Source organism: Mirounga leonina, unplaced genomic scaffold, assembly GCF_011800145.1.
Source record: "Mirounga leonina isolate KUSES-001 unplaced genomic scaffold, KU_Mleo_1.0 Mir_114, whole genome shotgun sequence".
NCBI classification, from domain to species: domain Eukaryota; kingdom Metazoa; phylum Chordata; class Mammalia; order Carnivora; family Phocidae; genus Mirounga; species Mirounga leonina.
In genome coordinates, this window is record NW_023270265.1 from 37,920,682 (window position 1) to 37,948,639 (window position 27,958).

Here is a 27,958-nt window from a genome sequence, read left to right on the forward strand (position 1 = left end):
CACGATATCCTCAAAACACGAATTTTGGTATGACCACTCTGACAAAAAGTTTTTAGTAATTCTTTGCCATCTAGAGGAGAAAACCAAACACTTATTGGTCTAATAGGAGTCATGGTTGAAACCATAACTGCTGGTGGTGTCTTAGGGAGAGTGTGGAGTCGGGGAAAAAAAGGGGAGCTAAACCTGGGGCCTACAACATCGAGTGAGAAGCCATGATGGGAGAGGTGGATAGAGAATAGGGACAAAGTTGCCAGAGCAACAGGAGGGTGAATGCTTCTAGGAGGAAGTTATCAGTAATAATAGCAAGTGTTGCAGAGGTATCCAGTGGAAAGAACAAAAGTCTTCTGGGCAGTATTTGCTTCACTGAGGGTCTGTGGAGGTGCCTTCATGGAGGGTATTCTGTGGTCAGTGCAGACACAGAGAGAAGAGATGATAAAATGGTATGAGAGAGGAAGTGCACGCAAACTGCCTTGGGAGCACCTGGACGGGCACCTAACCTGGGTTAGGAGAGAAGTCTTTTCAAGGTGACACTACACTGAGCAAGAAATAACCAGGTTGCTGGGGGATTGGGAGTGTGTTCTGGGAAGGAAGAATAACATGTGTTAAGGCCCAGAGTTGTTGAGCACGATTGGGCCTGAAAAGCTGCAAAAGTAAATTAATGAAACAAAATGCCTTGGTTTTTCTGTTTTTTGTCAAGATGATCTTGAGGATGTTGGAAAAATGACAGCTGAAAACAAAGTTGTTGTGGATAGAAGTGATTTAATCCCGAAAGTGTTAACTTTGAATGTAGGCGATGAGTTTTGTGGTGTGGTTGCCCACATTCAGACTCCAGAAGACTTCTTTTGTCAACAGCTGCAAAGCGGACGTAAGTAAATTTTCTTGATTTGTGCTGTCAGGATAACCTATGTCCTTCAAGAGACTCAACATGTGAAAAAGAAGATGATGTGTAGATTTGTATTTCTTGTGTTTACGATGTGATCTGTATCTACAGATAAGCTCGCTGAACTTCAGGCATCTCTTAGCGAGTACTGTGGTCAAGTGCCTCCACGCTCAGATTTTTATCCAACAATTGGTGATATCTGTTGTGCGCAATTCTCAGGTGAGGGAAGAGTATTACTGATTTTTTTTTAGTTACAATGAAGTAAAAATAAATGAAACAATCTTCAGTTTGCACTGGATGGCTGCATTTGAAGTTTGACAATTAAAGCACACCAGTCATTTAAATATGTACAGTTAAACTGAATCCAAGTGTGCAAGGGAAGAGGGCCTGTGAATCCTGGAGGAGTTGGTAAAGGAAGTTTCTGTTGTTTTATCAGCTCTTTAGTTTTGGGGACTGGTGCAGATAATGTTGACCTCAGGATGTGAATGTGGAATCTTCCAGGATCCTGTCTTCACCAGTTTTCCTGGGAATAGCAAGAGGGCCTGGAAGCATGGAGCCGTCATGGCACAGCTGTGATAACTGGCTTCAGTTCTTCCCTGCTGGAGGGAAACAAGTCAGTGGCCTCACAGAAGGGGAGATGCAAGTGGGCCTCCAGTGAACAGATTGCTTGGTCGGTGGGGTCTGGTTGACCCTCACTGCCAGGTATTCTAAAATTAGCCCTGCTTGACGCTTAGCAAATTGTTCCTGTTTGATCAAGGCATCATTGTGGATTCGTTCACAAGACCCAGACACATTCTCTGTCCTAATGAGTTAACTGTCTGCGGGGGAGACCAAGCCTGTTGTAAGTCATGACCACCCAGGGCATGAGTGGTCTAGTAAGGTGTGCATAAAGGGGAGATTCTAGGAGTCGAAGGCTTCTGAGCAGCAGAAGTAGCAATGCTGACTAAGCATACGTTGTTCAATAAAGCCTGATATTCTATTAAAGTAAAACCTACAGATGAGCATCTCTAAATTTCGGAGGGAAAGTTTTTGTGTATATCTGCACTGGAAAATCATTTGAGACCGATCTCTCCTTCTTTCAGACGATGATCAGTGGTACCGTGCCTCTGTTTTAGCTTATGCTTCTGAACAGACTGTACTGGTCGGATATGTAGATTATGGAAACTTTGAAATCCTTAGTTTGACAAGACTCTGTCCCATAACTCCAAAGTTGCTGGAATTGCCAATGCAAGCTATAAAGTGTGTGCTGGCAGGTATGAAATGTTCGTGGTCCCCGTATTCTTAAAATACTAAAACCTAAAGTAAGAGCATTAGAATTGAAATAAATTAAACTACCCAGAAGATAAAAGAATGTGTTTGGATATAACTTCTCTTAATGCAAAAATAATCCTTAATAGAACAGTTCAAATACACAGGACTACTTTGCTATCTCTAATAAAATAAAATTTAATGTGCCTGTGGTTATGAAATTGAGTATTAATTTTGCTATTTATAGTCTGTATTATTGATAAATATCATAGAAGCTGATTCTTTACACAAAGTAGGGCAAAACCTCCTTGTAAAAACAGTATGTTTGAACATATGCTTAGAAATTACCGTATATAAAATTTATCCCACCAGGAGCTAGGGCTTCTTTCCATGTTAATAAATTGGCCTCTTAACCTTCATTCACATATACCGGTATCCTATTCACGTGAACTGGTATCCTATTATCAGAAGGATATTTCCAGGTTTTTGCTACTAGCTGTGTTCTTTTTTTTTTTTTTTTTTTTGAAAGATTTTATTTCAGACAGTGCATGAGCAGAGCGGAGGGGCAGAGGGAGAAGCAGACTCCCCACTGAGCAGGGAGCCTGACCTGAGGGAGCAGGACCCTGAGATCATGACCTGAGCCGGAGGCAGTCGCTTAACGCACTGAGCCACCCAGGTGCCCCATAGCAGTGTTCTTTTAACTACATTTTGCAACCTATCCAAGATCATTTCCTTAGGATAGGCTGCAAAATATAGTTGTACTACAAAATTCCTCAGGTGAAATGGAGGTGTCTGTGGGTATGTTTCTCTTCATGTTTGTGATATATGTTATGATTTTTCTCCAGAAAGGGTAGAACTAGTTTACACACCTACCAGAAAGAGAGCGGGGGAGCCCATTCCTTCACACATTGGTACACCAAATAGATACCTCTGTATTAGTTCATATTGGTCAATTTTGATAAGTTTTAAACTAAATCATTTCAATTACTTTATTACCATGAGACTGAACATTTTTTTCATAAGGTACTTGCTCTTATGAAAAGACTAGGCATAACCTTGGGTTGTTGATTTGCAAGTGCCTTTGCAGTTTAAGTGCCGCTGATGTTTTTTATGTCATTGTAAGGGACCAGTATTTCTTTCTGGATTGTTTGATGATACTTTTGTTTATGACTTTCTTAACTTCCTGAGATATAATTTACATACCATAAAATTCTCAGTCTCAGTTCAGTGATTCTTAGTAAATTTACTGAGTTGTATAGATATCACCCTGATGAGGTTTCTTATCCCCATCAGTAATCCTAGCTCCCCAGGCAATCACTAATCTGTCTTCAAGATTTTCTTTTCTGGACACTTCATATCAATGGAATTATTGTTTGTATACATAGAAGTAGAGCAGTTTTCTGTAGGTTTTTTCTTTGTAATTTTGCCTTCATTTTAATGATTAGAAAATCCTTCTCCTCAGGTGGAACTTTTTGGTTCTGGTTTTTGTCAGGTTCCTTAAATTTAACTTTGTGGAAATTAGAAGCTGAATTTCTAAATGCTTTTATAAGAAGTATTTTAATATTCTTTTAAAAATTCTTTGATAGGAGTAAAGCCATCATTAGGAATTTGGACTCCAGAAGCTATTTGTCTGATGAAAAAAATTGTGCAGAACAAAATGATCACGGTGAAAGTGGCAGACAAGCTGGAAAACAGCTCCCTGGTGGAGCTTGTAGATGAATCTGTGACGCCTCACCTCAGTATTGCTCAGGCACTCAGAGACGCTGGCTTTGCCGTCTGGGAGACTGGGGTGCTGGCCGAGAAGCCCAGTGTTATGAAAGAAGCCAGCGGTGAGTAAGCTCTCGATAATGTCCATGCTGGAATCCAGATGGCTTTGTGTGGGTTCTCATGCTCTCAGAAAGAATGGATGTTGAGTGTCTTCTGTCTTTCTGAATCAAGCATTCATTTAAATACATTATGAGTGTGTTGGAAAACTGAAAAACAAAACCTGTGGGTCCCTGGCAGCTGAAGGGATCAATCAGAAATGTGACTTTGAAATTCAGTGAGGTAGTTTCGGCTAACTGTAATACAAATTAACTTTCCTGTAAAGTCACTAAAAGTCCCTGGAAACACAGTTCTTCAAAAGCAGATTCCTCACCAGCCCTACCTCCCCCCCCACTTTGACCATTTATTTTGCAAAAGTTCATTTTTTTTTTTCCCAGTTCCCTTGGGTATAGAAGCAAAACTGAGTCCATTGGAGTGGACATGGGTTGACCTTGCTGTTGACCAAACAGTAGATGTTGTGGTCTGTATGGTGTGCAGTCCTGGTGACTTTTACTGCCATGTTCTTCAAGAGGATGGTAAGTGGACTCTTCTCCTTTCGTTCTCTTACAAATACCGTGGTGTGGTAACAACTGAAGAAGAGCTTATGGAGTAATAGAAGTGCTGTCTTTCCAAGAAGGGCCAAGTGAATATTTCTGCTTATGAGAAAGATTTGGTTCCACTTAATTGCATTTTATTCCATTTTAAGCCATTATTTCTATTTTTAAAAATTTCTTTTTATTTAAACCAGTTTCCATTTTTTAGAATGTCTTCTAAATTCTGGGGCGCCTGGGTGGCTCAGTTGGTTAAGCGACTGCCTTCGGCTCAGGTCATGATCCTGGAGTCCCGGGATCGAGTCCCGCATCGGGCTCCCTGCTCGGCGAGGAGCCTGCTTCTCCCTCTGACCCTCCTCCCTCTCATGCTCTCTGTCTCTCATTCTCTCTGTCTCAAATAAATAAATAAAATCTTAAAAAAAAAAAAAAAAAGAATGTCTTCTAAATTCATTTTTGAAAAGTAAACGGTTGATTTTATTAAAGCATAACATGAATATACGTAAGTGCACAAATAGTTCAGCATAACACATTATCACAAAGTTAAAAGACTGAATGACCAACATCTAGGTCAAGAAATGAAACATTACCAGTAATCCAGAAGTTTCCTCCATGTCTCCTTTGATTACTACCCCTTCTCTCTTTAAAAAGTAAATACTAGGGGTGCCTGGGTGGCTCAGTTGTTAAGCGTCTGCCTTCGGCTCGGGTCGTGATGGTTCTGGGATTGAGCCCCGCATCGGGCTCCCTGCTCCGCGGGAGGCCTGCTTCTCCCTCTCCCACTCCCCCTGCTTGTGTTCCCTCTCTCGCTGTGTCTCTGTCAAATAAATAAAATCTAAAAAAAAAAAAAGTAAATACTATCCTGCCTTCTAATAGCATAGTTTTCCTGGTTTTGAACTTTATGTAAATGTAATAATACAGTATGTACTCTTGTGTGCCTTCTCACCTTTTTTTCACATTGTGAGGTCAGTTCTTCATTTTTATATGTAGCAGTAGCTTGTGTTCCGCTGTGTGAATGACACTGCAAATTTATTTCTTTATAAGGTTGGACATGTGGGTCATTTTTAGTTCTGATCTATAAAATGATATTGGTGTGAACTTTTCCATACAAATTTGGTGCACATGGATATGTGTTTCTTTTGAATATATACCCAGAAATGAAATTACTGACCATATCATAAAGGGTATTTATATTTTCAGCTTTGATCAATGAATGTCAAAAAGTTTGCAAAGTGATTATGACAGCTGTCAGTTTGAGACTTTTAGTCTCTCCACATCCTCACACTTGTATTTTCCTTCTTTTTCATTTGAGCTATTGTGGTGAGCATCCTTAATTTTAATATTTCTAAATCTTGGTTTTCTTCTCTATCAAATGAGGACATTAAACTTGGTGCCTGAGTCCCTGTCTGACTCCCAGTTTGTGAGATTTGTTATCCCTCCTTTCAGAATCATCTAGTAGATTGACCACTATTTCATATAGTATAAAATTAAAAATTTTTAAAGTCAGTTTTTATTTTCATAGGTGATTACACAAGCATATGTACAAAATTCAAAAGTTAAAAAGAATGTATAGTGGGAAGTAAGTTTCCCAGTCCCTTTCTCAATTTTCTAAATCTTTTCAGAATAAATAATAAGTACCTTTTCTATGAATATGCTTGTATGTATGTATCCTTGTTTATGTAGGCATAGATGGTAAAATATTATAAATGATTTTTGCACTTTTATTTTCCACTATGTCTTATCCACTGTGTCTAAGTTCACATAGTCTTTTCTTCTTCTTTTTTTTAAAGATTTATTTATTTATTTTGAGAAAGAGAGCATGCGGGGGGTGGGGGGCAGAAGGAGGAGAAGAGGGAGGGAAGCAGATTCCCCGCTGAACAGGGAGCCAGATGTGGGGCTCCATCTCAGGACCCTAAGATCATGACCTGAGCCGAAATCAAGAGTTGGACACTTAACTAACTGAGCCAGCCAGGCTCCCCTCAGCATTTTAAAGCTCTCCATGGTTTGTATCTTTCCCAGCACATGGCTATTGTGTTCTTCAGTGGTTTACCTTCCCTGCTTTGCCAAACTGCTCCTGCCAAATAAGTTTTGGCTGCTTAATTCTGTACTTTGCCTCAGAGCCATTTCTTCCTTCTGGAGTACCCTCTCCTTGTCTGTACTCTTTCTCTATAAAAGCTTTAGTACACACAGCTCACCTCTCTGCGTTTCCTTAGCAGACTTCTGTGCATCCTTTTAGTGCTTATGTGTCCTCCTTCTGTACAGCTTGTGTGTCACTTTCTGTACGGGCTTGTACACAGTTTCCTTCTCCCAGTGCAAAGCTCATGCTCTGGTATGCTGATGACAGTGCCATAGTAGGGGATTACTAAGAGCATTAACTAATAACGACTTATTTTCCCAATTAACTTTTTAATAAGGAAAAGAGAAAAGCATCTGGTGTGTACTTAATAGTTGCTTGGGAATATACCTGAGATTGCATGATCAGAACATTTCCCAACTTTAGAGGAAGATCTGTATTCTGCATGCTTTTAAAATATTGAATGCTGTATGTGTATTCTGTTTTCAGCTTTAAAGAAACTCAATGATTTGAACAAGTCACTAGCAGAATATTGCCAGCAGAAGGTGCCCAGTGATTTTAAGGCCGAAATAGGGCGACCATGTTGTGCTTCTTTTGCAGGTAAGTTGCAGTTGATAGAATCATGACTTCATTGATAGAGACTTTTGTTTCCTGACATTCAGCCCTTATTTTTTTAATGTGTATTTTCTTCCTGATGTTTAAGCAAATATTTCTCACAAGACTAAATGAATGCTTAAAGTATCATGTTTTCTCTTCTCTTCGTAACAAGGAACCTCCAAATGAAACTTTCTTACTTCAACTTTGTTAAAATTTGTTAAATGCTTTTCTTTCCAGAATTTCTGATATTAAAGTAAATTAGATATTGGGAAACCTGTTCACTGCAGGTTCATGGTTTTTTCTGGTCACCCCGTGCATGTTTAGTTTGAAAGTATATTTTATGAAACACCTTAATTTCATTGCATGTGTTTTTCTATTTGCTCTTTACATTATTTTACTAATACCAAGTAAAACAGTTTGTCCTTAGAGTATTGTAAGATTTCCAGATTGACAGATATGTTCAAGGTTATGAAGTCTTCCCTTCACTTTCACATTTTGTTTATTGGATACATGATGAATGGAATCTTTAATTTACATCTGATGTCAAAATGTGCTATAAAAATTTTGGATGTGTTCTAAAAAATGGATTTTGAGAATTCTGGGGATTTCTGAATGAAAAAGTCATCATCTAAAAGAAAGAGAGCAAATTTATTTAGTTACTTTAGACAAAGGATTTTTTTTTTTTTTTTGAAGATGAAAATTTCAAATGTTAAGAGAGGGGAAATAATGTTCCATGTTTTACAAACTCTGTGTTAATTATAGGTGATGGTAATTGGTATCGTGCTTTAGTCAAGGAAATCTTATTGGATGGAAACATTAAAGTCCATTTTGTGGATTATGGGAACATGGAAGAAGTTACTGCAGATGAACTCCAAATGATCCCATCCAAATTTTTAAAACTTCCATTTCAAGGAATACGGTGCTGGTTAGTAGGTATGGTGCAGAATAAGAAACTTTCTCAACTGTCTTCTAATACTTAGGGTATACGTACTTTTAAATATTAACATCTATAATTTTAACATGTGAACTAGAAGATCCTGCTTCATATTATACAATTTAGGAATGTACTTTTGAAGATACGGGCCGAAATGTTCAGTGTTGATATTAAAGTAGGGAAGCAGCTGCTTTTCTGTGCTCGAGATGGGAGTGAAAACCAGTGTGAAGGCGTTTTGCAGGATTTCTTAAGAGCTTCAAATATTCCTACCTTTTATCTCAGCATTTTTACTTGTAATAATTTATCCTAAAGAAATGATCTTGGAATTTCACAGTTTACCTACAAGGAAATTCTATACTGCTGTTAATAATAGCAAAACCACCTAAATAGCCGATTACAGAGGATTGGTTAAATGATGATCCATATAATTGACAGTAGTAGTACCTATTTCAGTTGGTTGTTGTGAGGATTAAATGAATTCTTAGAAACAGAATTTTTCTGACATGCAAAGTTCGATTTAAGTGTTTCCTCTTACCACACAGTCATTAAAGTGATGTTAACCATGGGTAATGAAGAATTGTTTATGAGGTACATAAAACATGCAAGTTGTAAAAGAAATACAGGATGGCATTGTGATTACGAGGACAGGCTCTGGAATCTTAGGCAAATGATTCAAACTCTCTGGTGCTTCTGTTTCTTCATCTGGAAAATAACAGTATCTTCCTCCAAGAGTCATTAGGAATAAAAGGGATGAAAAATATAAAGCACTTAACACTCCCTGGCATATATCTATAAGAGCTATTATTATTGAAAGGTTTCTTTATAAAAGAAACTCGTATGTGCATGTGGGTCTTTCCATATGCACATGAAAATTATGGGAGGTTGGATACCAAGATGTTAATAGTGCTCATGTCTGGCAGCATAGATGCTCTTTATTTTTCCTTTTGCAGGTTTTCTTTCTACTTACTACACTAAGTATGTTTCAGATTATTTTTAATTACCATGTTTTATGTTCATGCTTCTTAAAATGTGGCCCCCAGAGTGCCTGGGTGGTTCAGTTTGTTAGGCAACTGCCTTTGGCTCAGGTCATGATCCCAGGGTCCTGGGATCGAGTCCCACATCAGGCTCCCTGCTCCACGGGGAGCCTGCTTCTCCCTCTCCCTGCCACTCTCCCTGCTTGTGCATTCTCTCTCTCTCTGTCAAATAAATAAATAAAATCTTTGAAAAAAAAAAAAATGTGGCCCCCAGACAAGCAACATCAACTTAAGAAATTATTCAAACTGCAGATTCTTAGTCCCCAACCAAGATCTGCTAAATTGGAAATTCTAGCGTGTGGCCCTGAAATCTGTTTTATTGAGCCCTCCAGGTAATTGAGATGCACACTCAAGTTTGAGTTCTTCCAAAAATAAGGGTATAAGCCAGAGTTATCAGAAAAATAATTTTTGGTTAAGTAGTTTAAAATAAGATTTTAAAATCACCATTAGAAAACTGCCCACAGAAGTGAAGGTGTATGGTTGAGATCTTCTACCAGCATAATTAGTAACTCATCATCTTATATATAACAGAACACAGTAATGGCTTCTAACCTTATTTTTGCCTATTGGAAAAATGCCAGGTAAAGATATATTAGTGGGGAAAACAAGGAAAATTTCCGAGGCTCCAAAACCCTAGTAGTATGTATACAAATGCGTTATCTGTGACTCAGGCATAGAAGATGTAGAAATGTAATTGAACATTGCAAAAAAAAGATACTCAAAATCACGGACCCAAATGAACACTTGACAAGGACCAGTCCCGGGTACTGTTGAGGCAAAAATCCAGCTTGGGCACAGAACTCTTTTTAATGCTATTCTTATTTGCCAGATATACAGCCTAGAAACAAACACTGGACTGAAGAAGCCATAGCAAGATTTCAGATGTGCGTTGCAGGGATAAAACTCCAAGCCCGAGTGGTTGAAGTCACTGGACAGGGAGTGGGAATTGAGCTCATTGATCTCTCCACTTCTTACCCCAGAATAATTAGTGATGTTCTGATTGATGAACATCTGGTTTTAAAAACTAGTTCGCCACGTAAAGACTTGACAAATAACAGACCCGTTAGTAAACGTGATCTTCAAGTTGATGTCCTGGGGCTTCAAGGTAACGTGTTTAAACCATTGATTCCTTATTTAAATTTGTGTTATCCTTTGCTTTTATAGGCTATGAAATTTTTCTAGCCAAATGATGCAGTTTTTCTGTAGGAAAACATGCTTTGTGGAAATAGGTTAATAAGAGGTTACTAAAATTAGTATTTATTGGGGGTGCCTGGGGGGAGCTGTTGGTTAAGCATCCAGCTCTTGGTTTCAGCTCAGGTGGTGAGAGACCTTAGGTTGGTGAGAGACCTCAGGGTGGTGAGATTGAACTCTGCTTCCGGCTCCTGGCTCAGTGTGGAGTCTGCTTCCGATTCTTTGTCTCCATCTCCTCCTCTGCCCCCCACTCCCCCACTCATGCAAACTCTCTCATAAATAAATCTTTAAAAAAAAAGAATATTTATTGAAACGTGGTTTTATTAAACACTGTACTCATTTTTATTGTAGTTATTTATTAGGTAGTCTTGCATCGTACAGTTATGTATCCCCTGAAGAGTGAATCAGTTATAAGGTTTATATTAAATATACTATGGAATTGGAAATATATTACAGAAATAATACATGAGTGCAGCAGGTCAAAGATTCTCATTCTAGTTTGGCCTTTTTGGTAATACAGAATCCCTCAAACTGAATAGATTGTTTTGTGAAAATACAGATTTTCATTTTAGGAATTTGTGAATGTTGATTCAGTTGATAAATTGAATAAACTGGGAGAGAATAACAACTTTGATCTGTTTTATACAAGATCTGTTTTGTATGTTTTCAGCCATCTCTTTAGCTGAACAGTGGAGGACGACAGAATTGCCAATTAATAAAACTGTACAAGCAACCATATTAGAAATCGTAAACCCACACTTGTTTTATGCTCTACCAAATGAGATGCCAGGTAAGAAACCAAAATTTGAGACTTATTTATGCTTATCTTTTTAACTGTATAATGAAAGCGCTTATCTGAACTCTTTAGGAAGTGAGAGAGAAGGGGGGAGGCTGGTGATTTTTGTTTTATTCAATGTTTTAAGGAAGAACTGGCCATCATAACACTTCAGGCATATTTAGTTATACAAACACATGTTCAGTGTGAACATGAAGGGAAATGCCCTGCATTTAGCACCTACCCAACCCAGTCTCATCTCCGGCTTTTTATAAGAAAATAGTTTCCTTAATTGCTGTATAATTTCTTTTTAAAAATAGATACTATCTATATTGAATTGCATTTACAAAGCTAGCTGTCTACACCTTTTAAGAAAATTTGTTACATTGAAAAAGTACTTTATAAATCAGTCTGTAATACTACAGCTTAGAAACTTAGAGAAATGTTTTATACTGGGCCTAATCCTGAAGAAAAGTAGCATATAAATGTTTTCTTGTTTCCTGGAAGTTTATAATTAAATCTCTTCAGTATATTTGAGTTTATCCTTGTAGTGTCAGAAGGAGTTAGTGCAAGTTGGGTGATGGCTATTCAAAATAATTGCAGGTACTTGAAGGTTGAGAAAGTGAACCTTTGTTTCAAATTGTAAGACCACAAATTGTGGTGATACCAACAAGTGCTCTTAAATCTATCTCCAGGATTACAAATCATCATCTTTAATCTGTGCAGTGGAAAGCAGGGACTTAGGGTTATTGAATCCTGATGAATTAGAAGTACTTTGTTTAATCTCATTAACTATAACACACTTCCTGAAAAGTATACCGAAAAATCGTGAAAGTGCGACTTAATAAGTTTCTGTAGTGTGAACACACTAGTATAACCACCCTGATCTAGAAATTAGCTTTCCAGAAGCTTCCATCTTACTCCTTCCCAGTATTAGATCCCTTTTGTACAAGGTAACCACTAGTGGTTTTATGTATTCTTAAAATATAAATGTAAACAGGTTTTTTTGAGTGATTCTATTTGACATTGTTTTTGTATACTGTCTAAACAGCATTGAAAATTTCTTCACAAAAGATTGCTTTTTTATGTTTCAGAAGATCAGGAAAGATTGTGTATATTGACAGCTGAATTGTTAGAATATTGCAATACTCAGAAAAGCCGAGTGTCTTACAGACCCAAAATTGGAGATGCGTGCTGTGCCAAATACACCAGTAAGGTTCTTTTAAGTAAAATATTAAAGGGGAAATGTTTTGTTTTCTTTTACATGAAATCTTGTGTATTCTGTTATATTAGGTGCACATTTCATTTTGTTAAATTAAAAGCAAGGTTGTAGGTTTAATTCATGTGCTGGGGTCATCCAGCTTTTCTGTTTTATAACCATAGATTATATTTAGGTAAGGATATAGGTAGATAACTACAAATCTGTCAGTACTTTGAGATAGCTCTCGAAACTCTACTGTATATGGTTGACCAATAACATTTATGTATGGAAGAGTTGCAAATAATTTGTAGAACTTTATGAATGTACTAAAAAAGGAATAAATGCCTTAAAAAGACTTGTTGAATCAGGTACACTTAACAGTTGTCCTGTTGTTTAATATTTCATGTTAACAAATTTCTTTTTGTAATAACAGCACTTGGAGTGAATATTCTTGGGCAGAAAGGATATAAATTGTTTTGTAAGTTCCAGAAGCATATTGCTCTGTAGGCATCTTAAAGAAATGTCCGTGTGTGCCAAAAGTTTGTGAGTGGGCCAATTTCATCTTCCTCTTGCCAGCAACCGATTTAAAATGCTTTCGGTCTGTTGCCCACATAGAGTTCATTTAAAAAAATTTTTAATTTAAATTTAGATTTACGGTTAAATGTATTATGTTTAGTTTTGCTCTTCTTTTGTATGATAACGGGATCTACACTTTCCCTCCCTTTCTTCCTTATAGAAATATGTCACAATTTTTGGTTTGATAAGTATTCTCTGTTACTTTCTTGGAATTGCATAAACACTATTCACAGCCTAGCCACGTAGTACACTACAACATTGCTGTATTCTGTATACTTTCTCTGATTATCTCCAGTTCTCTGCATTGGTGCAGATTCTCCCAGTGAAACCTCATGTACTTCATCAGCTTTTGTTATATTACCAGCACTTGCTGCCTTCTGACCTTCTAGCCAGACTGCTTGTCCTCTAGACGTGAACCATCACCCTGGACGTTTCCCTTCATCATCTTACTGGGGTTGTTTCAGCACTACTCCCTCATGTTTCACAGGTTTCCCTCCCATCCCACCATGTTTTCTCAGTTTCTCCCTCTCTCATCTCACCTTGTTTTCTGAAATCCTTACTTTGGATTTATTCTAAAATTTGGGTATATCCCATCCTCCAGAAGCTGAGAAAAGGTATGTGTAAGATAAATTTTCTGTTATCTCCCTATGTTCTCCCATGTTTGAAAAAGTCTTTATTCTACCTTAATAGTTAATGGATAGCTTGCCTAGATATAGAATTCTAGATTGGAAATCATCTTTCCCTTAAAATTTTGAAGGCACTGCTTTTTAAAAAAATTTTTATTAAGTAATCTCTACATCCAGCATGGGGTTGAAGGTCATAACCCCGAGATCAAGAGTCTCAAGCTTCACCAGCTGAGCTAGCCAGGTGCCCTACTTTTATGGTTTCTTAAAGCTGTTGATGTTGCTGGTCAAAAGAGAGGTCATTTAGATTCTCCAAACTTTGTACGTATTTTTTTCCCCCTCTCTGGAATTTATAGTAATCTCTTCATTCCATGTTTTGAAATTCATGTTGGGACTTGGCATTAGTTTTTACCATTGTGTTGGGCACTTTTAATGGGTGGGCCCTTAAGTCTAGGAATTGATGAGCTTTGGTTTTGAGAAAGTTTTCTGAAATTTTTTTATTCCCTTCTTTCATTTTCTGTTCTGTTAGAAACTCCAAATATTCTTTTTTTTTTTTTTTCTAAAGATTTTGTTTATTTATTTGACAGAGAGCACAAGTAGGCAGAGCAGCAGGTAGAGGGAGAGGGAGAAGCAGATTCCCTGCTGAGCAGGGAGCCTGATGCGGGGCTCGATCTCAGGACCCTGGGATCATGACCTGAACTGAAGGCAGCCGCTTAACCGACTGACCCACCCAGGTGCCCCAATTCTTTTTTTTTTAAGATTTATTTATTTAGGGGCACCTGGGTGGCTCAGTCGTTAAGTGTCTTAAATCACTGGACAGAGCAGTGTCTTAAAAATGATTTATGTACTTTGAAGAGAAAGCAGGGGGAGGGGGAAGGGCAGGGGGAGAGGGTGAGAAAGAATCTCAGGCAGACTAACCCCTGAGCACAGAGACCCACATTGGGCTCGATCTCAAGACACTGAGATGATGACCTGAGTTAAAAATCGAGTTGGACGCTCAACTGACTGAGCCACCCAGGTGCCCCAGGAACTCCAAATATTCTAATGTTGGACTTGAAACTCTTCTGCTAAGTTTCCTCTTTTCTCTTTCACCTTTTTTGCTTATTTTTTTCAGGAGAGTTCCTCAGTTTTATCTTCCAGTTTATTGAGTGTTTCACTTCTGATACCACATCTCTAGTTTCAATAGCTTTTTTGTTTGTCTTTTCAAGTGTCTTTAATACTGACTTGCTCTTTTTTAAAAAAGATTTTATTTATTTATTTGACAGAGAGAGGGAGAGCAGGAACACAAGCAGGGGGAGTGGGAGAGGGAGAAGCAGGCTTCCCGCCGAACAGGGAGCCCAATGCGGGGCTCGATCCCAGGACCCTGGGATCATGACCCGAGCCGAAGGCAGGTGCTTAACAACTGAGCCACCCAGGTGCCCCAATACTGACTTGCTCTTATTTCAAGGATGGAAATCAATTTGTCTGGGGGTGTTAATATCCTTCTTCTAATTGTCCCTGTCTTCTCCCTGTTTCTTTGAGTTCCTGTTTGGTTTGGTCTTCTCTGCCATGTTGGAAGGTTTCTTCAGATGCCTGCTGATCCTTTGCTGCTCACTTCGATGGGGCACTTAGAAGTTAATCGGAAGCTGTTGTGTGGGCAGAGCTTGTGCACTGGTGGCCTCTACTGTTGGGTGATGGGGCCCTGCCATTTCCCTGGGGACTCCTGCTGTTGGTATCTTGAAGTGCATTTGCCTTGGGATGGTGGTCTCCTGCTTGGTGTGCACAGGTCCCCCAACAGTGTTCTCGGTAAACTTCCTCTGTGTTGCCTCATGTTCCTGAGTCCGGTAGTCTACCTGGTTCATCCTCTCTGGAGAAGAAACCTCTAGTCTTCTGCCCTTGAGCAGGAGCAGATGCCTTGAAATGGGGAGGGCATTCTGAGTTTTATTAAAACACGTGAACATAAAACTGATCATCCTCTTCAGCAACTTTAAAAATAAGTATTACCTATAAATGTGTTTGTAAACTAAAGTCTGTTCAGTTGTCTTGGGAAATAAATTTGCTTTCTTTACCCAGTCCTCATTTTCAGCTCCATTCTTACTACTACTTTGGAATGCATTAATTATTAGGGCTTGGGGATTTAAGATGCCAAGGAAGATGTTGCTTTGCTTTCCCATAGCCAGATTTGGTTGAGCTCTGCTAAATCATTTCCATTCCTGCCATCTGCTTTCCAGCTTCCAATATTATACTGTCTTCTCTCTTGTCCTCTATCCTTGTGGTTTTGTGCCTTTTTCTTTTTAATCACGTAATTGTCTTTTTAGTAGGATCTAGAAGGAGTGGAGGTGATGCTTTTGTTTCATCTGGACTCTAACCAGAAATGTTGGCATGAATTTCTCACTGATGTAAATGTAACTGTGAATAACCATCTTAAGGGAGGGAGGGGGTCATTGCATGTAACTTCTTACCTGAGATTGCATTATATTTTCAGGTGACAACTTCTGGTACCGTGCCATTGTTCTGGGGGCATCAGATGTTCATGTGAAAGTACTCTATGCAGACTATGGAAACATTGAAACTCTGCCTCTTTCCAGAGTGCAGCCAATTTCCACCAGCCACCTGGAGCTTCCTTTCCAAATTATTAAATGTTCCCTTGAAGGTAGGCAGTTAAGTCACTTTCCAATTGGGATATCTGTGTGATTTTTTTTTTCTCCTCTGTTTTATAGCCCCATGTCTGAATCAGGTGGGCATTTCAGTAACTGCCCAGGTTTCTAAATACCAAGCAGAGTTTACAAAAAAAAATTCTTATCTTTCATCCCTTATTTCATTCTCACAAAGATTACATTGTTACCCACTGTTGTTTAGAGATTGTGTGTGGCCCCAGGCTGCACAGCTAAAAGTGGCAGGGCGGGGGGGAACTGGGCCATCTGACCCTTACCTGAGGGTCTGTCCGCTCTGTCATGCCATTCTCTTGAGAGACCAGAGATGACACCATTTGGGACTACTTTTCTGTGAACTGTATCTGCACATGTTCAGCTCTTCAGCTGGTGTTTGAATAAAGCGAATGGGAACGCTAAAGTAGCTTTTTACCCTTACTCCTGATTTCATTAACTAGTGGTCCCAGCAGATGAGCGCTCACTCATTTCCTCGTAGTCTGCTTTGATTTTGCCTCGGACAAAGAGTTGGAAAATTTTGTTTGCTTCTCCCATTATAACAGACATATGTCCCTGGCAGCAGAGAATTGTCTTTTTTATGCCCTCTAGACCTAGATTAGTGCTTGACACATAATAGGGATCAGTGAATATCTATTGAGTGACTTTTTTAATGCAACAGCAATTGTATATCAAAGCATACCTAAGCCCAGCTAAAGTGAGACTTTGCTTATTGTCTTTAGACGATATATGTAAATATTTATCTTTTTTTAAGGGACTCAAAGATTAATACTCAGTTGTTTTCCCAGGACTAATGGAATTGAATGGAAGCTACTCTCAATTAGTAATAGAACTACTTAAAAATTTCATGTTGAATCAGAGTGTAACGCTTTCTGTAAAAGGAATTATCAAGAATGTCCATACAGTGTCGGTTGAGAAATGCTCTGAAAATGGTACTATCAGTATAGCTGAAAAGCTGGTGACATATGGTCTGGCAAAAAACATCACATCTAAAAAGCAAAGTGCTTTAAGTACAGGTATTTTTTTCAAGTTTAATTAATGACAGATATAAGTGTAATTAAAAACAGATGTTATCAATGTAGGTGACCTGGTTTTTCCTTACTCTCTGTGGTCATGTTCCCTTTATAACCGCCCCCCCCTTGCAAATCCAGTGGCAAGGTATGACTTGCATTGCCCCTGAGGGGACCCACTGGATAGAAGCAGACCTCCCAGGCCAGATTTTCCTTAGCTTAGGCTCAGCAGCATAGTTGATCACATTGGTGATAGCATTAATATTGAGAGCTTCAGAAATGTCTCGCATTCAGAATTATTTCCAACTTAATTTCGATCATGACCAAAGGAGGAGAGGAGTTTGTATTTTTGAGATTGGACCTTATGGATATCTCATGAGATGATGACTTGGCAGGCCTACCCTTGGCCAAAGAGATACCCCATATATGATAGGCAAAAGACTTAAAACCTTGGAGATGGGGCCGTTAATTTGGTGAAACCCAGGGTGCAGTAGTAGAGAATATTAAAGCCCAAATGAGAAGTTAATCGATCAAGTCCTTTGTAGTTAGAACCCATGCCTAATTTTTTTGTTAATTATGGTGTGTGTTCTCCAATGGCTTTTTGTATTTGCTTCTAGAAAGGACGCACAGGATGAATTGCTGTTGCACAGCGTTACAGAAACAAGTGGGTAGAATTTCCTTGAAGTGAAAGTGTACTCCTTACATTTTTAGAAATTAAATAATACTATTTTTTTCTTCACCCATAGGTTGAAAAACACGAACAGATTCTTCTCTTCCTCTTAAACAATCCAACCAATCAAAATAAATTTATTGAAATGAAAAAATTGTTAAAAAGTTAAGTAAGTTAAATTTGATGTTTTCACCACTTCTATAACCATCAGCAGGACATCTCTAGGCATGTTCGGGTAGAACTGATGATGTGTTCTTTATTTTGTGACCTGATGATCTGAGTTCTGGTTGTAATGTTTTTGCTGACTTCCTAGATTTAATTTGATAATCTTACTTTGGCTCTGCTAATGGGACCAAGTCCAGGGGTGTTCAGGTTGCAACCACTCACTCACCTTACTGTTGTTTGATTCTGAATGCTCCTGTTATTGATAACATGGAGGGACTTGTAAAAATTGTTGTGAAATAAAACTTTGCCTCAAATTCTTTGTGTCTAGATGTGAAATGAACTCACTTGTGCATAATGCTATAAAAATGTTTAGCACTTTTCTTTTTAAAAGATTTATTTATTAGAGAAAGAGAGTGCACAGAGGTGGGATGGGGAGGGAGAGGGGGAGAGAGAGATTCTTAAGCAGACTCCCCACTGAGCGCAGAGCCTGATGGGGCTTGATCTTACAACCCTGAGATCATGACCTGAGCCAAAACCAAGAGTCGGACGCTACACCCAGGTGCCCCTGTTTAGCACTTTTTGTGAAGAGATTCTAAAGGGCCAAGAATGAAAAATGGGCTGCCCTGATAGTGTATTTCATTTCCAAATAAAACCTTTGCCTTGGCCGTGGTGATTCTAGTGCTTACAGACAATAATTCATGAGTTTTAAACAACACTTCCCCTGCTTTTTACTGTCTGGGGTGCTTTGTTCCAAGATAGCCCTCAGAAATTACTTTGTGATTAGTAGCCAATTAGAATTTCTGATTAAAATTAAATTGTCCTTCCTGCCTTGTCTAATTGATATAATTCCAGCCAAAAGCAAGGGATCTTTTGATTTACTTCTTCCGTGCACTCTTGTTGGCTGAAGCACAACCTGTCAGCCCACTTGCAAGTCCCGCTCTGGGCGGTACTGACCTCTGTGGGCAGGTAGCTCTCAGGTGGGGGGGCCTGCTGTGTGCGCGAGACGTCTTCTCCATGGAGTGATGCACCGTTGTTTCTTACTGAGAAAGTAAGAGGCCTAAGCTGAGTGTCATTAATGCTAGAGTAACAATTTTGAGACTCCCGATGTATTTGCTTTACAAGTTTTGTGTTAAATCTAATAAATGCTGACTTATGTTGCAGTTACAACCTTCAGCCCTTGTTAACACATTCAGTTCCAGTACTGACTGCTGTCTTGTGTAGTTGAGTTTAAAATCTTAAATTAAAAAGAAAAATTTAAAAGTAAGGTAAAATCTTCAATTTAATGACTGTTTCATAGATTAAGGGACATGCAATGACATGAACTTCTGGAATTTAGTCCTAGCGCCAAATCATCATATTTTTTATTTGTGTCTTTTTCATAAGGCTTTTGAGAGTGCTAACACACGCAAGATGAAAGCTAGATTTTCTTTTGTTTCTACATAGATTGAAGACCTTGCTTTGAAAAAAAAAAACAAAACTTGATTTAAAGCATAGTAGTTGAACTGGCTTTTCCTTTACTGTGGGAATACGTATTTTACCTACATTAGAATATAACAAAACACCTTATATATTAATTTAAAAGCATTTGAACATCTAGGCACATATTTATTCGTCACAATATCCCTGAAAAGAAAGCAGACCCCATTTCATAGATGAGGCTGAGACTCTGAGAAGTTGCACAGCTGCACAAGATCTCTCTCTAACACACCTCACTAACACACACACACACACACACACACACACACACACACACACCGGTCTTAGACCCCAGGCTCCTCTCTCTGCTACAGTGTCCTTAGATCAGTTCTGGAGGGCATGGAGCCCCAAGGGGTTATATTAGAAAAAAATTGCATGCATGGTTGCTTAAGCATACTTGCTTTATTTTGGTGAAAGTGTAGTTGAATATTTATGCTCTTAAATTGTTCTTCCTAGATACAGAGAAAATATGTTTCAAATGGAAGTGTTTTATTCTCTCCTGGAGAAATTCGTTAATAACTGTAAAATTGCCCCACTAGGAGTGCTGTGGTGACGAGAACAGAAAACTGATAGCTGTGGCTCAGATGTGATAAATAAGTACTTCAACACACGTGTTAAAAGAAAATTGTCCATCTGGAGGGAGAGTGGCAGCTGTGTTTTACATTCGTCGAGGGTAGTGCAAATGGCTGTAGCTAACACGCAGCGCTGGGGTGGGGGTGAATTCCTTGAACGTGTTACTTTCAGTTAAAAGTGATGTTGGGCTTGCTTGCACTTACGATAGAAATTAACCATAGTGATGGAGTTTGTGTATAAGGCATAATGACAGTTGATTCTTCTCTTTCAGAAGCAGTCTCTCTCGGAGATGAACACTTAGAAGAAAGGAGACTGGGACGGCTGGACTTACAGACAGCCCAGCATCTTTTGTCTTTGTTGATTGGGAATGTTGTCTTCTGTGCCTCCATTTTTGTTTGCTTGCTGCTCTTCTGTTAGGTTGGGTAGTTTTATTTTTCCCTCTGAGTTCTTCCTCCCAAATAAGTCTTGCATGAAAGTTTCATACCACATTCATGGGGGATATTGGGAAGGGATACATAGGGGCTTTTGTATATATAAATTTTTAGGACTTAGAGGTACTGAAGAAAATATGGCTCATGTTACTAGCGGATAAATCTAGTTGATAGATGTGTAGGAGTTTTATTTTTTTGGATTTTTCTGTATGTTTGAAATACTTCATAATAAAATGTGCCCTGCTCTCGCTGTCCTCATCTGCCTCTTCCACTTAATGTTCTTTGTCTTGTCGTTGCTTTAGTCCTGGCTCTTCTTTTCCTGTCCACTCTGAGCTCATCAGCTTCCTTCTCTCCATCCTAAATTGGATCTCTCTTCCTTTGGCCTTTGGGCACGGGGTCTGTTCTTGGTCTTTCAGCCTCTCCAAGGGGAAGGAACTTTGTTTTCTGCTCCTGCCATCCATACCCTTCCAAATCTGTAGCCACTTAGACTTTGTTATTGTAGGTAGAATTTACATTTCCCGAAGTACAAATACAGTTAACAATGTAAGTTAAAAATTGAAGTTAGAGTATATATTTTTCTTGAAGTACATAAGGTAATTTTAGTTTCTACTAAGCTCACATATGCAGAATTACGGACCAGCTGACTTTTCCTGCTAACCTGTAAATTTCTGTTTGGGAATTTTTCAGTATCAGACTCTGATTTAAGTATCAGACTCTGATAAACCTAAGATGATTTAAGTATCCATGATTTAAGTATCAGACTCTGATAAACCTAAGATGATTTAAGTATCAGACTCTGATAAACCTAAGATGATGTCACCAACTCAAGAAATTAAAGACTTTTTTTTTTTTTTTTTGCTTTTACTGGTAACGTGTCAGACAGATTAAATGGAATTTTTCCTCATGGAAAAAGTTGTTCAAACATTGATGTGCTTTTATTGGATGAAAATGTATGCTGCTCACAATCCTTTCACTTTTTCAGCCTTGTGTTCTCATGGCCACTGTTTTGCTAACTTCCTTTTATCTCTACATACTAGGAAAACTGGATGCTTAGTTTGTACATTCTTAGTTTAATTGCAGCCACCATGAAAATGCAGATGAAAACTATGGAATCACAAAATTGGCCTTTTCATTGTGGAACATTAGAGAAGCAAGTCAAAGAACACATAAAATATAAGTCACAGTTTCTCAGATTCCAAGGTTTTATATGCTACTGGAAATTTGAATACAAAGAGTTTACTATTACTTGGTGGTTCAGCTATTTATCTTGTTCCCCAAAATGCTATCTATAGCACTAGTTCCACAAGTAGAGATGTGGATTTTATATAATCATCTACTGGACCTACTTTAATTGGCATTATTAACATGATTCAAGTATTTATTGACCTCTCTCTACTTGCCTGGGATCAAGGTAAGTGTGCTGTGTTTATTGTTCATTAGGGTCATGAATAATCTATCACACCTGCTGGTTTTGGTGTTCAGTTTCCCTCAGTATATGTAGTTCAGTCAGATAAGTACAATATTGCTGAAGCTGTATAACCAAACAAACTATTCCTTGGCAGACGGAATGTAAATATTGAGATAAAGGTGTGTGTGGAGGTATATTCAGTCTGCCTTTTCTTCTGGTAGAATTCTTTTGCCTGGGGCAACTAGAGATGTAAAAGTCACGGAACTGTGAATGAGGGTCATTAATTTGCTGAACTTGAGCTCTCGTGCTATATAGTAAGCACTCCAGAAAACCAGTAGGTGAGGATCCTTATCTGCAGGGCCCTGAACAGATTCCAGGAGAGGAATTAAGTGATCATGAGGCTTGCTACTGAGTGGCTGGCAGCACCAAGCAGTAAACCATTAGTGTAACTGGTGGGCTCATCGCTGACACAGCTCCTGCTGGGGCTGGGCAAATCGATCCCTTCTGGGGGGGCCGGAGAAGAGCCCCGAGGCTGCTCACCAGTGCACATGGGTCTGTAGCGGGTCGTGCACCCAAGCAGCCTTGACTCAGTACACAGGATTCTCAAGGATGGTTTTTGCTTTGTTTTTCCAGATGAAAGGAATTGGAGGGCAGCCTATGGTTCCACACATGCAGTTAAGAGTCCTAGGGTGATTTTGCCAGAATTAAATCGAGATTCAGTTACTGTAAGACGACTGCATGTCTGCACAGGGCGGGAGTGGCAGAGGCTCACCCAAAGATGATCGGACACATTTTCTGCTGCCCTGAATGTTGCTCAAGTTTCTACTTAGGCACTGCCGAATATCTTCCCTAGGAAGCCTCTCGAACCTCAGCTGTAGCTTTCAGATAACCTGAAATTGGTTTCATTGAAGACTTGAGCTGCCCAGCCTCAGCCATTTTCCTGCGCTTTCCTTTTTATCTTGAGACCCTGAGGTGATGCCTCTTGTAAGACCGTGTAGTGATAAGCCTTCCAGGAAGTGAGGCTGACTGAGGTTTATAAGTCAGAAGCCCTTCTGCCCCCAAGGGTGTGCTCAGATTCCTCTCGAAATGCATTCAACAAACAGTAAGGCGCAGTTATGCATGTGTGAAAACTGAAGATACAAAATTTGGAAGTATTGGCAATTTGAAGGAGGAGAGTGCTTATAGGTTTTGGCTGTTGATCGAATGATTGAATGACGTTACCCAAGCCCTTGTCTTTGGAGACATTCCACGTTTCCTTGATTCAGCCAGAAAGCATCACATTTCCCAAAAGCAAATCCAATAACCTTGTGTGTGATTCTTCTCACTGTCTTAGGGAGTGGGTTGTATGCTTTAACCTTTAGAGCAGTTGGTGCCTACCCCAAACCTAAGGGTCTCTAGCTTTGAGATGCAGTATTTCTGTTGCTCACGTGCCCCTGCCACAACTTTGTTCTGTCATCGCCTTGGCTCCATGGTTTTTGCTCTGGCTTAATGTGCTGCCTGTGGAGCACTTGAGAATCAGGCCCTTTTCCTCTTAGCTGGTTTCTTGGCTATTTTAATACGCAGTGTTTCCTGTTCTTTCACTTCTCAAGAGGGTTCTGGGAAGTCTACATTTGTAGCTCTATAACCTATCCTCCTTTGGGTCTTTTCATACGTGTTCTACCTTGCTTTCATCATTTGGGGGGCTAGGTACAGAGAATTTGGGGCGTCCACAGGTGTGGAAACCATTGCACTCATGAACATTTAACTTTGTAGGCCAGAAAACTGAGCAAACATTAAGCATCTCTGCTCTTTCCCAAAGCCAGTAGGCAGGAGAGCTGGATCAGGAAGCCCAGATTCCCTCACTTCTAAAGGGGTGGTCATTCCACAACACTGGGTATCACCTGCTATGTGTCACTGAGTGCTGAAGTCCCCAATTGATCTCTGCATGAAACTCCTAGTCTTCATGCCTTGTGTGTTCCCTGAGACATGCTGTACAGGGCGGCTCACATTGTGAAAGGGCACTTAACTGCATGGAGCTAGCAAGCACTGGGGCTGCAAAGATGGAGGTAAGTTCTTGGAAGCAAGAGGCTCACGATCTCTTTGGGATGATGGTCCTTCATAATGCCTTTTTTTTTTTTTAATGTCTACAAATCTTCACAAAGGAGGGTTTGCTGTGGATGAGAGGAGTAGCGCCCAGTTCCTCTTTGTGTATAAAGCCTCCACCCCTTTCCACTCTCCACAGCCTGGGCCGCCTGCCTTTCCCGGCTCCCTGCATGCATATCCGCTAGATCTGATAGGCATCTGGGGCAGACTATAATGTGATGTGAAGAAGTTTGAAGCAACTGGTATCTCCTCCAGTATTTATAGTTTTGGCCTTTTACTTTTTTTTTTTTTTAAGATTTTATTTATTTGACAGAATGAGAGAGAGAGCACATGAGAGGGGGGAGGGTCAGAGGGAGAAGCAGACTCCCTGCCGAGCAGGGAGCCCGATGCGGGACTCGATCCAGGGACTTCAGGATCATGACCTGAGCCGAAGGCAGTCGCTTAACCAACTGAGCCACCCAGGCGCCCTTGGCCTTTTACTTCTTAACCATGGAATGAAAATGTGAAATGCCTCCCTCCAGTTAAAGCCATCAAACTGTCAGGAACATCCAGAATTGAAATTTGACTTGTCTAAGGTAAACCTGATTAGGTAAAGGTGTGCTGGTAAATGTTAGCTTAGCAACCAGGGCTAGCCCAGCAGAGAGGGCTGTCAGCTGGGAAATTGCCGCTTTTGGCAGGACCTGGTCTGCTCTTCTCAAACCTCTGTCTGGAGTGGCACAGGCCACTCACCACATGTGGCTATTGGGACACTTAAAATGTGGCTAGTCCAAACAGATGTGCTATACATGTAAAATACAGGATTCTGAAGACTTTGTATAAAATACTTTATGTTGGTTACACAAGATATTTGGGATCTGCTAGGCTAATAGTAAGTTCACGTGTTCTTTCCACTTCTTAAATGTGGCCACGAGAACATTTAAAATGACCTATTTGGCTTGTATTACATTTCTATGAGACACTGCCCATTCAGATGTAGAGAGGACACCGCCCCACCCCTTCCGCCAAGCATTTAGACCTGCTAAGTTCCCCTGCAAAGATGCTCCTGCATGGCTTATGCTGCTACGTTTTTACAGTAGGGTGCTCACTAAGTGTTACTGGAAGGAATTAGGTGAAAAATGAGTCCTCCCCCGCCCCCCACTTCTGTGAAGTTAGCAACATTTACTTGCCACAGGTCACCCTCACGGAAGCTTAATGTTGGGAGAACCAGACAAAGGGTAATGTTTTACGATTTTTTTTTAATATTTGAGAGCGAGAGCACAAGCGGGGAGGAGAGGGAGAAGCAGGCTTCCTGCTGAGCAGGACCCTGAGGTCATGACCTGAGCCACCCAGGTGCCTAGAATTTTTTTGAAAAGGAAAAGCCTAAAAAAAATTATGTCTATGGGACTGACATTTACAAGAATAATGGGGGGAGAGGTATGGAAAAGAGGAAACGATCTTCCAGTTTGACAATACACATCAAAAGCCTTAAATTGCATATATCCTATAGGGTCCAGAAATTTACCTTTTTGCAGTTTACTCCAAGTAATTGGACAAAAGCAGGAATATCTAAATGCATGATTAAAAGTTAATGTTCAATAATAGGTTAAATACATTAGAACGTTAAGTAGTGGCTAAAAGCATAGATGTACGAGAAATAGAAAAGCTGGTTATGTTACAGTATGTATGGACTGAACTGAAAATGTAAATACGTAAATTTACTGGAAGAACATACACCATAATGATAATAGTGATTATCTCGGTAGTGGAATAGGTGTGGTTTTGCAAGTTCCTTACTGGCATTTTCTTTTTCTGCAATGAGCACACGTGCAATGAATAACACTTTACTGGTGAAGTATGAAAACTAGATTATGCAGGGATAGCCAACATTTATTTAGCACTTAATGTATATAGGCATTGTGCCATTTTGCTTGCTGGCGTCTGATTTTTAAAAATCCAGCACCTGCTAGACTTAATCGAGGACGCTGGCCAAAAAGGCCTGCTTCTTACCTCCCACCTGCAATAATTGCAAAGGCAGGTAAACGGCAATTGCCATGACAAACAGAAGCGATGCCAAAGTCAACATCTTCGCATGGGTCTGAGCAATAAATCCTGCGGAGTCGACAGTGGGAGGCACAGTGTTCCCCGCTCCACCGCTCAGAGACCAGGAGACCCGCGCAGAAGTTAAGTCCTTTTATTTGACGACCAGGCCAACGCGGTGTTGAAAAAAAAACAACAAAAAAACGCGAGAAGGGATGCGGGCCCAGTTCCCAGAAGCGCCTGATGCACTTCCCACGGCCCGCCCCGGGCTCGCCGCTTCCCTTCGGTGAATGCTACAGGTGTCCCACGTGGCTCCCACCCCGGGCGCCCCTCCTGCCGGTCTGCAGCGCCCCCTGGCCCGAGCCGAGCCCGAGAGCCGGCACAACAGCCTCGGCGCCCGCGTCCCGCCGTGCGCTCCCCGCCGCGCTTGTCCGGGTGAGTCAGAGCTCGAGCCGTCTCTGCGCCGCCAGCGGCCTCGGAAGGGGCGCCGATTACTTGTTCGCGCTCCCGGGGTGGGGATGCGCGGGCCCCGTGCTGCCCCGCGTGGACGCGCCGCGGGGCGGCGATGCGGGCTTTGTTCGGCTTTGTTTGCGCCGCACCTGAGCTCGGCCGCGAGGCCCGCGCGCTGCACCGGGAAGCCCGCGTCCTGGGGAAGAACTCACCTGACGCACGCCTCCTCCAGGCTCCGCGCCAGCGGCCCCGGGAGAGCCGGCCGGGGTCTTGGGACTGGGCGTGCGGCGGGCGCAGGAGCGGCCTTTCCCTTGGGTCCCCGGCACGGGGTCGCAGAGCCAAAGGGCGCGGAGCACAGGTAAAGGAACAGGGCTCTGTGGCTGTGGGTGGAGGAGGGAACCACGTTTTAAACCCGACCTGCTTGGCACAGTCGCAGTCTCTTAACCTGGCGGCTGCAGAAGGGGACTCGCCTTTTTAATAAAGACTTCGGGGGACATATCCAAGCCCCCCCCCCCCGCCTTTTTCAGGGCATATGCGGGTGTTAAGGTGACTCCTGTGCAATTTTCTCAGCAGTGGAGTGGCCCCAGCGAATCCTCCTGGGGGGCTGCGCACTTCGCCACCTGCTGGGAGAGTAAATGGAAGGGTCTCAGAATTGCACCTTTGAAACTTGCCGGGTGGCATCGATTTAAAAACATGGTGGGCACCCAGGCAGAAAAGGGAGGAGGCACCTTCCCTGCCCTGAGGAATCTGTGGCTCTCCAGCCAAGAGGGGCCTTTCAGTGGGAACACCTGTGCTGCGTTTGGTGTCTTGGAACTGAATAATCAGAACCTGTATGACTTTCAAATTATGAGATTCTCTAATTAAACAACCCCCCCAACCTTTAAATGTTTTATAATTTCAGATGTAAAAATTCAAGGTCTGTTTGGCTTCCATTGTGACATTATATTAAGAAATGTGCATTTGTTGAGGAAAGAGTCAGAAAAGAGAAGGAACAAGTCAGAAGTGTCAGAGGTACCACTGCAGTTGGCAAAAGCCATGGGAGTGAATTTGTAGATACTGCTGGCTTTCAGTAGCCTGCAGCCATTCTCTTCTTGTTGCTGATGGGGGTACAAGGCTCCACAGACTGTTCTTCACCTGGGATATAGCCCCTCCTCTTTTGTAGAAATCCAGTCCAGAACTGTCTCTTGATGGTATAGAATTTTCCAGAAGAGGTCCCCAGACAAATCCTGGGGAAGAGACAGAGGGATTCCTTCCTTCATCACACCTGACTGTTGGACTGAAAACCATCAGTGACATATTTTTCTTTGAACTTAGTTTTTGGTCTACCATCCAGAGCTTGGAGTAACTATTTCCTTCCCCCTCAATAGGCTTTGGTCCTCTGAAATGAATCCTAGATGTCCATGTTTTTACAGATGAGGAAACAGACCTAGAGAGGGCAAAAGATGCCCCAAGAGTGAATGAGAGAGCCCCCAGGAACCCAGACTCCTAGGTTTTTAATGAGCTGTATAAATGGCAGTCATTAATTGGCAAGTGATGACATTAGGGATAAAT

At 40.7% G+C, this 27,958-nt stretch overlaps 1 protein-coding gene across 1 annotated transcript in view; it reads left to right on the forward strand.

Annotated features, from left to right (window-relative positions):
- The window catches only part of TDRD1 (tudor domain containing 1), a 40,984-nt gene extending 23,009 nt beyond the window's left edge, over window positions 1–17,975 (forward strand). The window contains exons 12-25 of the mRNA XM_034987262.1: window positions 698–865; window positions 992–1,099; window positions 1,963–2,133; window positions 3,715–3,957; window positions 4,330–4,467; window positions 7,040–7,150; window positions 7,910–8,080; window positions 9,945–10,220; window positions 10,977–11,096; window positions 12,176–12,292; window positions 15,946–16,113; window positions 16,915–17,142; window positions 17,754–17,800; window positions 17,883–17,975. Coding sequence (XP_034843153.1) covers window positions 698–865; window positions 992–1,099; window positions 1,963–2,133; window positions 3,715–3,957; window positions 4,330–4,467; window positions 7,040–7,150; window positions 7,910–8,080; window positions 9,945–10,220; window positions 10,977–11,096; window positions 12,176–12,292; window positions 15,946–16,113; window positions 16,915–17,142; window positions 17,754–17,800; window positions 17,883–17,975 — 2,159 coding nt within the window. The remainder of the gene's footprint in view (window positions 1–697; window positions 866–991; window positions 1,100–1,962; window positions 2,134–3,714; window positions 3,958–4,329; window positions 4,468–7,039; window positions 7,151–7,909; window positions 8,081–9,944; window positions 10,221–10,976; window positions 11,097–12,175; window positions 12,293–15,945; window positions 16,114–16,914; window positions 17,143–17,753; window positions 17,801–17,882) is intronic.
- Window positions 17,976–27,958: the final 9,983 nt, after the last annotated feature.